Raw genomic sequence first — 14,221 nt, 5'->3', positions numbered from 1 at the left:
TCCCCTACTTATGCCCCATTTTCCCCCTCACACGTCCAGCTCCCTCTCCCACCTATGAGGAAAGGAGCTGAATGCTGGCCTGGCTCCTTCTGCCTCCTGCAGCTGCCAGTGCTGTGGCTTGTCCAGTCCCTAGCTCTGAGCCACCTGTGAGAAAGTAGAGTGTGGCTGCCCCCAGCCTGCCAGTGGACAGCAGCCTCCAATGCCATGGCTGCTGCTCCGTACCATTTGCAGGCAGCTGCATCCAGGTGCTGGCATGTTCCATGCACATGGGGCTGGGGGAGCTCCAGGGCCTGCACCCTGCTGCAGACCCCCTGCCACCTGCTAGTCTGGCCCTGCCCTAGCCTTGCAGTGGCCTTTCCAGCCCTGGTGGCCCCAGCCACCCCAGGAGCTCTTCCAGCCCCAGTAGTGACTCTGGAAGTCTTCAGCATTTATTTTGGGGGTTGTGGGGGGCACAGCTGGCAAACACTGTCCATTATTTCCAAAGTCTGTTATAGCCAGGTCCGTTAACTCAAGAGTTTACCGTAGTCAGATTTGTAGACCATTCTCATGTTACACCCACATTACTTAATGCTTTCCTGACAACCTAGACAAGCTCAGGATTTTGTTTATCCCCTTACATTAGAGAACAAATTGGCCCACCGCCTTCTTTCAAGCTTCTTTTAAGATAATAGCTGTTGCTGAAAGCAGGCTAGCAGGGATATGCATGGGAATAAAAATTGTCCACTCTCTGAGGGTCACTTTTTGTGCCCCATGGATGGGAGGAGCTTGTTCTGTCCCAAGGTTAGAGGAGCTGGCTCTTGCCACTTGAGCTCAAGGAGCTCTCTGCTGATATAGGGGGGAGGGCCTACTTCTACTTGCCCCTCTGCCCTTGTGCACACACCCTACAGGTGAATGAATTCAGAGGTATGATCTGATCCAGTATAATGATTCATATATGCTTAATTATCCACTATGCATAAGAAATATTTTACTGCCATTAAAATCCCCAGTACCCTCCTCACTGGGGTTTGTCTAGCAACCTACATATGTAGGATGGGACCATCCACTTATACTCTTAAGAGTAGCCTTTCCTCATTCATTTCACTGGGAGTTAACTAGCCTCTCATGCTATTCTAATGGAGGTGGAGCACTGGGATACCAGTTCTAAGAAAGGCAGGCTTTTGCTTGCTTTGCCACAGCAACGCTGATCTGTCTCATGGGTCACCCATCAAGGCCTGGTATACCTAAAAAGGCCTGTCTACAAGGAATGGTCCACTACTATAATGAGAAATCAATGGAGTGATAGCATTTAAAACTCAGTGTTTTAAAAAGTGGCTGTACATGTCTTTTAAACTCAATTCTATTGTACATCCATCTTCGTACAATAAACGTGCACTATTATAGCTAACGAGAAGCACAAGTTTTGACCAGAGGCAGTTTTGAATATGAATTTTTTTTAAGCTTTTTGTAGTTTGTCATCAAAATGTTTCAACTCAAACTGAAATGTTTTCAATTTTCTTTTTGCCTCTTTCTCCTGTTTAAGTGGTAAAAGGAGAGAGGAGAGCAAGGGAGATGAAAACTGAAAGCCAAATTTAAAATGGTTTGAATGTAACAAGTTCTTTTTATTAAACAATTAACTCTCCATATCCTTTTGAAAGCAGGGGAATAGTTTTCATTTAACTAACAGATAACAGGTCTACTTCCTCAGCTTCCTTAAGTCACTCGGGTCAACATTATACAAGGAGTTGACTCTGCTGTCAAAAATGGAATATATTTTTCCCACTGGATGCAAATACGTTAGTGGAAACCAGTGAAAACAAGGCTACAGAGTCTATTACAGGTTCCAGTGGTACTGATGAGACACTGTGAATCACAGATTCTAATTTTTCTAGTGTAGAAAAATCCAGGAACTCCCTAACAGAACCAGAGGTAGAATTTATGTCCATTAACTCCCATTCTTTAACCAGAAGCCCCATTTTCTCCATATTAGGAAGAGTTTTGAGTGTGCATATAGTTTAAATCACTCTTTCTGCATCTGCCACATGAGGTATATGATTAAATGTTGCATGATTAGCTATTTGGCACACCGTTATTTTTTCCGCCCTGGGGCCACTTCCTTCTAAAAGCTGCACAACATTGTGCGTGAACATTACCTTATTTTCAGTCATCCAAAACCCTTCCTTCTGAGGTGGGCTAGATACAATCACCTTCTATCCCAGCAAGTGTTCTTACAGCTTTCCTGGAAAAGCCATTGCATAGACTGCCATGTAAACTTGGGAGAGAAGCAAGCACGAAAAGGACAGAACAAACTAACAAGCAGAGAGATGGGGAAGAGCAGGACAAACACAAAACAGTGGGAAAGAGAGCAAGATATTTTTCTATCTTCGAAAAACAAATAAATGGAACACAACTTTTGAATTCACCAATGCTTTTGTTAGAACTAGAGAATATTTAAATCACAGGTATTTCACCAATTTGGTATATTTTGAATTGTTTCAAATATCTTGTGAAGTTAGTTAGTTTGCATGTATTTTATTATAATACCAATATGTGAAACTATAGGTACAACTGTTTTTAATGAAACCAAAGTTTATTAATTCATTTCCAAGCATTCAACTATGGTTCATTAGCAAAATACTATATTCAGTGATTAATTTTACTGTTATTTCTAAATTCACTGATACGCAACCCAGTATTTTTGACTTCAGTATGCAACCCAAGAAGGAGAAGCCCTACCACTTCAGACTACTTGGAGCAGACAAGACAAAGCAGTGGAGGAAAAGGGCACAGGAACAGAAATCATGTAATGGGTCAAATCTATCTCCAACTTCTAGAATTCTGTGGAAGCATTTTTGATGCTGTTCATTGGTTTTCCATTCCACCCTCTACTTTATAAAAATCTTTAAGCTGACATTTAGATGAATATTTCCATTTAGGAAAATAAATCATCAGTATTATTCAAGTAAGGTGATGATAACCTTGTCATCTTTTCCTTGCCAAAGCATTTCACCTTCAAACTGAACGAGCCCATATTTTCTTGCCCTCAACAGGATTCCCACTACTTTATTGGAAATAGTCACATATGCTTGGAACAACTGTTGGAACGTCACTCTCACGTTTCCATCTTCTCCTTTCTCCCCAATATTTCTCATGATCAAGCATAACTCTTCCACTTCCTTTCCCACATGTATGTGAGCATCTTTCCCTCTTTGTTCGGTTTTAGACCCTTCCGGGGGTCTCCCATAGATAGGATCTCCTTTCTGGGGATGCACAGACTTAGTCACAGGCCTGCTATGATTGCTGAATGGATTCCGTCTCTGATAATCAACATGATCTTCTGCCCAGGTCTGCCAGCTTCGCCTTAGGTCACCTACAGTAGTCAGTTGGGTTCTCGTGGCTCCAGCACTCTGCCCCTTTTTTTCCTCCATCTCTCAAGAACATGTTATGGCATCCAAGCAGGAGTCAAAGTAAGGCACTGCTGGAACAGCTGCTTCTCTTTTACACACAGCTGTGGAGAAAATAGCACATTACATTCATATAGCTCTTATCTAAAAATCGGAAATGCTTATGAACTATAATAAAAAAAAAACTGTTTCTAGGTGTTTGCATTTTCTTACAAATCCATTCAACCAAAGCCCCATACTCTGGTTTCTTTTACTTGTATGAACTGAAAATAGTAATCCTTATTCAGGCAAAAGTCCTGATGATTTCTTGGGGAGGTTTAGGCCAAAGAATTCAGTAAAAATCTAAGCATTTCATTGTCTACTATTAACTCAGCAATCAAGATAAAAAACTAGTTAAATAATTGAAAGCTCAAATAATGCAGGTCAATAAGTTAAACAACTTAAACATTGAGTCTGTTTGAGGACATACATCTTCAGACTGCAGACAAACATACCATATATGTTAGCAGGATATACACTATAGTATACCAATACATTATAGCCTTTGTGAAATAAAAATGCATTATAATATTTACTCACTTTTTAATAAAATCACATCTTTTATAAAGTGCCTTGTCTTTTGCAGCACAGACCACATCCAAATAATCTGTTCTTCACTTGCAAACCTGATCAATGCGGCAACCTGCTGACAGACGACAAAACAAACCAGTCATCAAGCAACAGCCCACCAATCAGTGCTAAGGGGTGGGGATATTATCTTTTCTATTTCTACATGTTAAGGTGGACAAACCAACCATGCTTTGAAAATTCCCAAGCTGATGTTACTCTTCATGGAAAAAATTGCAGATCAGGAATATGCCATACCATATACTAATGTACAGTGTAATAGGAGGGGTTTCAGTAGTCTGATAAGGAAATAGAATCCAAACAAATAGTGATCTACAACTCTGCACTTCAGCAAACACTGAAAGACTAGATGGTACTCCCTAAATAAGCTTGTGCTATAGAGCAAAGCCTCAGATACTCGCTAAGAAAAATGTGCACTGCAGCAAAAAAGGTTTTGAATGTGGGAAATGATACAGATGGGCTATCCTAGATTTCATTTAAAATAGGACAAGATACATGGAATGAGCTCATGTGCAGCTCTAATTATTTGAAATACAGAAAAGTCATATGTAATTGACTTTAGAGCAATGGATTTGTTAGTATTAGTCTCTTCTTTTTACTGCCTTTGTACTTTAGCTGTTAATATTAACCTATCAGGTCCATACAATAGTAGAGCTGTTAATGGCGTTGAGGTGGCTGGATTGATTACTGATTTTAATTTACAGTAACACAAACAATCAGTTTTATAACTTAATTCATGGGAGGATGTTTTGTGTTCTCCTACAACTTAAAATTTCATGGCTGTTGTCTATGAGCAGACTGCAATGCTGCTTCTAGTGAACTTGACATAGAATATTCCATTAATATTAGCTATCACATTCCTGAATTGCTCTAGTGCATTGTAATGTGCAAACTTCAATACCAATTCTAATGAATTTATGCTCATAATGAAGGTTTCTAGGTGGAAAAAGACTTCACTAAAATGTTTTACCTATAAATGGTTTTAAAATTATGCAAAGGTATTTCTTTTTAAAAGAACACGTTTTTATAAATTATATTTCATGAGTTCAATCATTGTTCATCAGAAGTGTTCTGAGGATTTCTCACACGCCCATTCAAACTCATGATCATTATAACATCACATAACTCTTGCTACAGGAGAGTACTCCAATGTACCAGTAAAATTTGAACTTGGTTAATTACATACTGCTTACCTAAATTACCCCTCGAGGCTAAAACAAAAGGGATTGTTAATTTCCCCTCCTAAAATCAATTACTTAATGTTGCTGGTCTAATATGACTGCCATATTCCATCCTCAAAGTGACTACAGTAAACTCTCGATATAACGAACTAATTGGGGGAGGGGTGTCCATTAAAGCTGCAAGTCTGTTAAATTGAGGTTTTACTGCCGCCCACCCCTGCCAGGCTCCCTCAACCACTCCCCCTGCAAAATGCCCATGACTCACCGAAGGAGATGCAACCACTAGAGGAGACGCCAGAGCCCACTACCATGGCTGGAGCTGCCAAACCCGCCGTGTGGCTGCCGCTTTCCTGCTTTGGCCAGCACCCTGTGGCACAGCTGAGGGAACCCTGCCGTGTGAGCTGAAAGAGCTGCCGCCACCACTGCAGCCACCAGGCGCTCCTTTCACCAGGGGTGGGGCACATACGCGAGTGCCATCTGCCCACGTATGCACACCACCCTGGCGAGAGGAGCACGTGGTGGGTCCAGCAGCAGTCCAGGCGGCCATGGAGGGTTCGCCCACAGTGGACCCTGTAAGTCCCTTACTTTTTTGGGGTGAGAGATGGGCTTCAGGATTTTAGGGACCCCAATTACACAGACTGGGAACAATGGACGCGGGGGACACTGGCAGATGTCTGTTGTTCCCAAAGTCTGCTAAATTGGGGTCTGTAAAACTGGGGGTTTACTGTACTTTTCAGTAGCGTAGGGAAATGGTTTGTATATAAAAACGTGTGCAATCTGGAAAATTGTTTGGATTCTTTCAGGATCAAACATTCCATATAACTCACAGCAACTAGATGTGCACTCACAAGCGTCCTCATTACAAAGACATTTTGTACTTCTATGTGGCATCAGCAGTGAAAATGTGTAAATGTTTTATGAGTGAACACTAGCATGACATGTATCTGTATTCACATGCAGTTCATTCATGTTTTAAAAACAAATATAAAAGCTTATCCAGCACTGTTTGAGGTGCTTAAAAGTTTAAATCTCCCCGAAATACAAGCTCGATTAATGTTCCCATTCCCTGTTTAGCCAACAGTATGACTGGAATACAGTATTCACAGTTCCTGACAAAAGAAAGTAATACACAGATGAAGAGAATATAATCTCTCCAAAAAGCTTAATTTTAAACAATGGATCTGATAACTCCTACTTACAAGATGCCAGGACAGAAACTAAATGGCTGCGAAATCTTAAATGGGTCAGAGTGGAAAAATAAGTGTTTACCTTATGCTCAGTCTCCTCCTGCAACCCCAAATTTTTGTCAACAACCCTCCACTAGCTGGATATTTCTGCTTAAATCATTAGCAATGAAACAGTTAATAACATTGATAAACAATGTCAAAATTAAGTTTCAGCATTAAGATATGGAGAAAAAGAGATTGCTGACATCTCTCAAAGCTGTCCTGTCTGTAGATCAGACAGACACTACTGATTCAATTCAAGTTTGAAATATTTTGAGTTTAGAAGGGATAGATATTTTTAAAGTGAAAGTTTAAATACTGCAGAAAATGAAGTAACCAGAGAAGATTTAGTTTAGAGTATTGGCAAACAGCTCTTTCCAACTCCTGACCACAAATATATAAAGAGTACAGTCCATGAAGTACTTACAAGTGATGAGCAAGATCTTCAAATCTGCAAGAAAAAGCTATCATATGGCCAAAATAGCTGCAAAAACAGGAGTTGGCCAAGTGCTAATAAAAGGCTTAGTGAAATCTGGAAAAGCTAAAACCTTCTGTCAGCAAAACAGACCCCAGAGATTAATTACACATAGATGTTGGAAGGGGGAACCCAGAACCAAGGAAAGCAAATCTTGAAGAAAAAATACAGAACGCAAGTATGCCTTTTTTTGTCCAAGGGTCTTCACACCTGTCACTATTCTGAGTCTCTCCATTCTTCCATCTCCTGTCACTCCCAGCCTCACAACTCTATGTAATATCTACTGCCCTCATTTGTGTTGAAAAACAGGTGCAACTTCCTTCAGAAACTGTTGATCCTACTTTCGTCCACTGTTTCTTAAACTTTTTGAGACCACAGAACACCAAACAATAATAGTTATGTGGAATGTCAATGAAAATTTTCTTCAAAAAAAGTCACACACACACAAAAAAACCCCAAACAGTGACATGTACAGCAAAAACAAAAAAGTAATTTAATCAGGTATCATAGCAGTGAAGAAGTAATGATATATCTGGTTTTAATAACAAAAAATATACACCATCAGTGTATGATAAAAAAAAGTCAGATGCCCGTAGCACACCTGCAAGTTATTGACAGAACACCAGAGTCCCATGGAACATAGTTTAAGAAACAATGGTCTAGCCCATCTCCTAGATCATTGGTTCCCAAACTTTTTGGCATCATGCCCCCCCCCCTTTTGATTTCTGAGAAAACTTCATGCCCCCCACCTCCTCTTTACCATCATCCACTCCCCCTTTTAACAAAGAATTCCATTTGTAATTTACAATAAACACAAAACTTGCTATAAAAATGTTATTTAAAATTAAAAAATAAGAACAAATAGTTTTCCTTAGCCCTTTGTGAGTGTCTGGTGCAGCCCCAGCTGGTCAGCTGCCTGAGACCTGCCCTGTCAGAGCCACCTGCTCAAGCCCCACACCATTGGGGACAGCCACCTGCCCGCCTGCCCAAGCCACCAGGGCCAGCCAGCCACTCACCCACCCACCGACCCAAGCCCCATGCTACCAGACCCAGCTGCCCGCTCACCAGCCCAAGCCACCTGAGCCCTGTGAAGCTGGGGCCAGCTGCCCAAGCCCCATGAATCCTGCAAACTGTCCAGCTGCCCAAGCCCCGTGACTGCCCACCTGAGCCCCTCCCCTCCCACAAAGCCAGACACCACCAGCCCCCCACTCTTACCCCCATCCCCAACCCCCTTACCAGAGCCAGGCACCCCCAGCCCCACATCTAACCCCATCCTCCCCCCCAACCCACACTCATTCACCTTTGCACGTGGGTCTTCGCCAGCTGCCTGCTTTTTATAGCAGCTGCTTCAATAAAATGGCAGGGACTGAGAGCCAGAAGCAAAGGCCAGCTCTTTCTTTGGGTAGGGTGAATGATGGAGGGACTGGTTTGCCTTGTGCCCCCCCAGGAATTTCTTTATGCCCCCCAGTTTGGGGAACCATGTCCTAGATAGAATCTACATTGCACCACTCCTTAATTAGCTGGAGGGATCAGTGGTGAGCAACAAGGTACTCTTGCCCTTCAGCAGGGAAGCCCAGCCCTCAAGAGCATTTCCAACCTCTAAGGTAGTACTGTTTTGTAACATTTGTATGTCACATTAACAAAGTTGGTCATGCTCTACAAAGCGTTTGAATATGGTCCCTTCCATAATGAAAGATTAAGCTTAGTTATAAAAATATTCTAGTATAAAAAATTTCGCACAGTTGCTTGTAACACTTGTTTGAGGACATTGTTTTTAGCAATGATGGGAACCATAACAGATTTTTGCTAGTCCTAACAGCTGTTACCAGCAGAGCACCAACTGAAGCTGAATGCTACAAATCTAATGAATCTAGTGCTGAAAACAGCTGCACAACTCAGAATGCTATATAAATGGTGGAGTTTTCATAACAATGCTCTAGACACACAAAGAATAAGATAGACATGACTTCAAAGGATAGGAAAATGAGGCCAAAAGTGGAAGGCAGGTTTTCTGCCTACATAGGATGCTGCCCATATGATCTTGCTTCTAAACGATTTCCAATTTATTTTCCCTTGGTAGGGCAGAACTGTAATGGAGAATAATACACATGCATATATCATCTTCTATACTCAACATATTAGTGAGTAATTTACCAAACAAGACAGTGGTTGTGAAACAACTACAGTGATAAGTGTAACGGCAAAATTCAAATATAAGTTTGGATATTACAGCTGCTTCCCTGAGATGGGGAGGGAAGGTTGTTGGCCAGCGCACTAGACATATCTTTTTGAAAACTGCAAATAGATCTTTAAGGTCTATTTGGACATCCAACCAGCAATAAAAACAGGGGTTAGTTACGTACTTTTCCTTGTACTTAGCACACAGTCTTTCCAGGACAGGGGCAGGCAAAATAAGACCAGAGGCCCAGATCAAGCCTGGGGGTTATCTCAGGCACAGGGCAGCCAGCTGCCCCTTTAAGCAGCTTCCAGCTCCCTGTAGCTCTCTGCAGGCTGGGAGGGACGGGGGGATGTTTTGTGTGCTGCTCTTGCCTCTTTGAAAAATATCTCAGCTCCTACTGGCTGATTTTTGGTTCTCTGCTGCATGCCAGGTCATAACCCCCTCCTGCCTTAGATAACACCCGAAACCCCTGGACCCCAGTCCCCCACCCTGGGTCACAGGCCCCTCCTGTCCGAGGTTACAACCCAAACCCCTGGCCCAGATCACAACTGCTTCCTTCACCGAAATTCCCTCCCAGACCACACACTCTCTCCGTCAACCCAGTCCCTTACACCCAGCTCCCTTCTGCACCCAACTTCTATTCCAGACTCTGCACCGCCTCCATTAATACCGTGGAAGAGTGCGGCCCCTGACCACTTGCCAAATTCTTGGAACCCGCCCCCCGTCACCACCACAAGGCCCTGCCCACCCCCGCGCGAGCACACAGCGCCTCTATTCCTTCTCTCTGCACAAGGCCGAGCACGCGCGGCCCGTGGACACGACAACCACCGCCCCTTTCCCGAAGCTCCCTTTCTCAGTGTGGCTTTGCAGCACCAGGGCGGCAAGTCCCAGCCCCCGGCACACCTCGGCATGGCGCAGCTGGGCCCTCCGGGCGCCCTGCCTTCAGTGGCCGCTCGCGGGCAGGAGCGCGGCAGGTAACGCCCCTTCCCTGGGACTGCCACCTGGTAAGTCCTCCTGAAATATCCCCCTGCGTCCCCGCGTCATTCCCCTTCCAGGACCTCCCGCACCTACTCCTACCACCCACCTCCTTCCCCGCCTCCGCGCGCCCCTCCCGCCAGATTTCCCTTGCGGCACTTCCGGCTTCCCCCGGGCCGCGCCGCGCCGCGCCGCGCCGCGCCGCGCCCCACCCCCACCCCCACCCCCACCCTCCGGCGGCGCATGCGGGGTGAGCGGCGGAATGCTGTCAGGCAGGGTCATGGCGCGCGGGCCGCTGTCGCGCTATCTGCTGCTGCTGGCGCAGGAGCACCTGGAGTTCCGGCTGCCGGTGAGAGCGCGGGGCGGGCCCTGCTCTGTTGGGCACGTGCCGCCTTCGGGGCGGCCGCGGGGGCTGGGTGCAGGCAGTGGGTTGTGGTGGGACGTTGGGATGCAGGAGAGGGTAGAGGCTTTGGGGGGCAGTTGGGTGCAGGGCGGTTAGGGTTTGGGCTGTAGGGGGGAGTTTGGGTGCAGGATGGGGTCTGGGTACAGGCTTTGGGAGGGGTCATAGGTGCAGGAGAGAGTTTGGCGCAAGCTCTGGTTGGGATGAAGACTGGGAGTTTGTTTGCGGGAAACGGTGAGCACTCAGCGTCTGGGAGGGCGTCTGGTGGCTGGAGGGGGTACAGGGGCTTGGAGGCATAAAGGAGTGGGGGGAGTGGTAGGCTATAGGAGAAGTGGAGTGCGCAAAGGAGCGCGGGGGTGCTGCATTACCCAGATCACCTTCCTCTGGCAACAGCTTTGGGCAAAGTGGGGGTCCCCACACACTCTCCCCTGCAACCCGTCCCCTGCCATGGGCTCCTACATCCGTTCCCCACCCCTGCCTGCAGCCCTTGGGCAATGTAAAATGCCCTGGAGGGCCTCACCACCACCTTTGGTAGCAGGGCAGGGCAGGGCAGGGCAGGGCAGCAGTGGCTTCCAGCCTCTAGCTCTGAAACACAGTGGCCATGTGTGCCCCTGTAGTCTCATGGAGAGAGAGCTATCTTTGTGCATTGCTCCCAGGGGCAGCAGGGATGCACTTGTCAGCAGCAGTACAGAGCCAGCAGCTGCAAGCCACTCTTGTCCCACTGCACAGCTGGTTGTGGTGATGAGGGCCTTCAAGGTGTTTTAAATTGCCTGGGGGTAGCAGATGGGTCTAGGGAATGCACAAGGATGGGGGAGGGGGTTGCTGGCAGAGCTGGGGGAGAGACTTGTCCCCAAACTTTCCTGACTTTGTCCAATGTTCCTGGTGCTCAGGCACCATAGGCTGACATAACTTGGCACCTATGACTGCATTGCAGCTGGGCTGGGGCAGCCTCTCTTGTGCACCCCCAGGCTGCCACAGATGGCGATTCCTCTGGAGGAGCACTGAAGCATCCCCCCCACTTGTGATATTTCTGTGGGACTGGAGCAATGCTGCAGCCCCTACTGGTTAACCAGAGCCAGTAAGCCTCATCTGTTTAGGATAAGGCTTACCAGTTAACATATAACATACCTAGTTTAATGGAAGTCTCGCGTTTCAGGACTATTTCAGTACAGTTGGTAAATTATTGATGCAGCTATGAAAATGGTTGTGTTAAGGTTACATCTCTTATTTGTTTCCCTTCCTTTCATAAAGTTTCTGTTTGGATGTTCATTTTTCCCCGGCATGTGATGGAACTGAAATATTGATACCTTTTTTTAAGAATTTAATCTTCAATCTAGGCTACCCAGTTAAGTCAAAAGCTCTTTTAAATAGATGATACAAACTTACTTGCTTTTGTACATGTTTATTAACAAGTGTCTATAAGTAAAATTCTGGTTAGTGCATATCAGATTTCATGGGGATCCAGCTTAATTCTGGATTATGTTTTTTTTCTTCTTTTTTATATCTGTATTTTTATTAAGGACGCTAGAGGATAATTTGGTAATGTTATTGCCATTGCAAAGATCTTTGTAGTGCACTTTGTAAGGTTGACAGCATCTCTACTTGTTCATGTTGGGCTACCTAGTATACCTGGCTAGATCTTGAAGAGGGGCTCAAATTGGAAGCATAAAAATAATAACTTAGAAGGGTTTCCTTGCTATTTTTGCTAGAGTGTTTCACTATGATGTTAGATGTCAGTTCCCTAGGTTTGAGTTTCTAAAGGTTTTGTGTATCTATCTCCTCCCCACCCCCAGTTAGAGCCATGTATTGTTGTTAAAGTTCTTGAGCTGAGAGACTGTGAGGAAGGCCCAGTAACAATGATGGAGTTGAATTCTGTATTTTAGTGTTGTGCAGGGGAGAAAGGGATAAGATTTATAAAGTCAAATTTAGATTCACTAAATAGGCAATGGAACAACACCAGAAGAAACCCAGTTGTGTTATAGAGTAGGGTGTAACTACACAGGAATAAAAAAAATCTGTCAGTGTTCTGGGTCAGCAGATTCAGGCCTATGGGGCTGAGATTCTGGGGCTGAAAAATCGTTGTGTAGATATTCAGGCTTGGGCTGGAAGGTGGAGGGGCCCAGAGCAAGGGCTCCAGCCCACGCTTGGACATCTGTAGAATGATTTTTAGCCCCTTGAGCCTAAGTCAGCTGATCCAGGCTACTAGTAGCCATGGCATGGGTCTTTTATCCCTATGTAGACACACCTATAGACACATATAAAGAGAGTGGGAAGAAAAAACATTTTTAGTTCTGCTGAGTGTATCCTCATTGACTGTTTCAGGGCACAGTGTCTTATCTCTCCAAACTTCTGTACCAGCTAGGAATTTCAGAGATGATTAAGGCCACTCTGAAGTTTTTAATTATGTTTGGGAAACAGCTAGCACACTATGGGTGGTATTGGAAACAAATTAAAAACTCTCCTTTTAACATTATCAGGAAACATCACCAATCTATCAATAGTGTCTCTTTGCATTTTAGGAAATAGAGTCCTTGCTCTCACTTTGCGGTGGACAATTCAGCACTCAGCCAGAAATTCGTAAAAATGTAAGTTGAATCAAAATGTTCTACCTGCAAATATATGTATGGGTTTCTTGCAATAAATTGCCTTGATGTATGTATTTTCTTTATATTATCTTTACTCATTTTGAGTAATTGATAACATTTGAAAGGTACTTCAGAGAAGAGAGAGTTTTCCAACAACTGTTGTTGGAATTTGTGGTGGCCTGGCATTCAGTTTCATAGCATTGCTGTGTGTGCTTCACAGGGGTAGCCATGTCAGTCTGTAACTTCAAAAACAACATGCGGTTCTGTGGCACATTAGAGCCTAACATTTATTAGGTCATGAGCTTGCGTGAGTAAAACCCATTTCCTCAGATGTATGAAAATAAAAGAATCCTGGTGTGATGTTACTGGATTTTAAATTAAATATGAAAGCCATTTCTGTAACCACTGTATGAAGTTTGCACTGAGTCTTGTGCCAGGTGGGCCAAGAGAGGTGTCTAATGAAAAGTGATGATTGACTGAATCTGTTTATGCCACTTGTATATCTGTACCATCACTGTATGTAAAGTTATAGCTGTTGGCTCTATAACTGTATTGGAAATGCTTTAGAGCTAAGGATTCACAATGGAAGGTGTCATCACCTCCCCAGTCAGGTGAGATGGGCTGAACAAAAGAGCAGATCAGATGTGGATTCCACATTTTAGGGAAATTGATTGACACTTGTCATCTGGCATGCGGCCAATGGCAGAATGCCACAACAGACAACCTGATCAGGTGATCCTCCATTGCCTGCATGAAGAAGAAAGGGTTTTTCCCTCCATATAGCAAGGCTATAAAGATGTCCCTGGAAATGATTGTCTTGTTCTTTAGTCCTCATGAACTAAGTCTGTGTGGACTGGGGGCCTGGCTCTCAGGGGATGTATTTTCAGAGAGTCCTGTAATGAGCTTTCAGTTTTTTTCTCTCAGTAATACTCCAGACTGCAGAAGCGGGTCTTTCCCACAAAGGCTCATCACCTAATAAATAATATTGTTAGTCTTTAAGGTGCTAAAGGACTCCTTTCTTTGTTTTGTACGATAGGCTAGAGATATAAATAGGATTAATACATGCAGCGTACCACATGCATTCCATACATCTAAGCATGTTCTTGTAATGCTAATTTCTGTTTTAGTTGGGGATGTAATGTCCCATTTAAGGAGTTAACTGGTTAAGCGCTTGGTTTAACTGGTTAACT

At 44.3% G+C, this 14,221-nt stretch overlaps 1 protein-coding gene and 1 long non-coding RNA gene across 7 annotated transcripts in view; one reads left to right on the top strand and one right to left on the bottom strand.

Moving 5' to 3' along the window:
* Positions 1 to 640: 640 nt before the first annotated feature.
* LOC142011331 (uncharacterized) lies at positions 641 to 10,136 on the bottom strand. Of its 3 annotated transcripts, none has more exons than XR_012645049.1 (3): positions 9,256 to 9,753; positions 3,963 to 4,068; positions 641 to 3,487 (listed from the first exon to the last, which is right to left on the bottom strand). It is a non-coding gene; the product is annotated as an uncharacterized LOC142011331 (long non-coding RNA). The 3 variants fall into 3 exon arrangements; XR_012645048.1 differs by lacking the exon at positions 9,256 to 9,753 and adding an exon at positions 9,975 to 10,136 and having other exon boundaries at positions 642 to 3,487; XR_012645047.1 differs by lacking the exon at positions 9,256 to 9,753 and adding an exon at positions 9,975 to 10,135 and having other exon boundaries at positions 642 to 3,487; positions 3,963 to 4,065.
* TRMT11 (tRNA methyltransferase 11) overlaps positions 10,039 to 14,221 on the top strand; it is a 48,999-nt gene continuing 44,816 nt past the window's right edge. For 3 of the 4 annotated variants that reach the window (XR_012645046.1, XM_074990604.1, XM_074990605.1), the window contains exons 1-2: positions 10,291 to 10,395; positions 12,966 to 13,031. Coding sequence is in view for 2 of the 4 variants with exons in the window: in XM_074990604.1 (XP_074846705.1) it covers positions 10,309 to 10,395; positions 12,966 to 13,031 (153 nt within the window). In the remaining 2 variants the exon portion in view is untranslated. Of the gene's footprint in view, positions 10,076 to 10,290; positions 10,396 to 12,965; positions 13,032 to 14,221 lie in introns of those variants that run through there. The other variant, XM_074990606.1, reaches the window with a different exon arrangement.

The sequence above is a fragment of the Carettochelys insculpta genome, chromosome 3 (assembly GCF_033958435.1).
Source record: "Carettochelys insculpta isolate YL-2023 chromosome 3, ASM3395843v1, whole genome shotgun sequence".
Classification (NCBI taxonomy): Eukaryota; Metazoa; Chordata; order Testudines; family Carettochelyidae; genus Carettochelys; species Carettochelys insculpta.
Note: the sequence above shows the minus strand (reverse complement) of the source record. Positions and strands in the feature narration are given on the sequence as shown.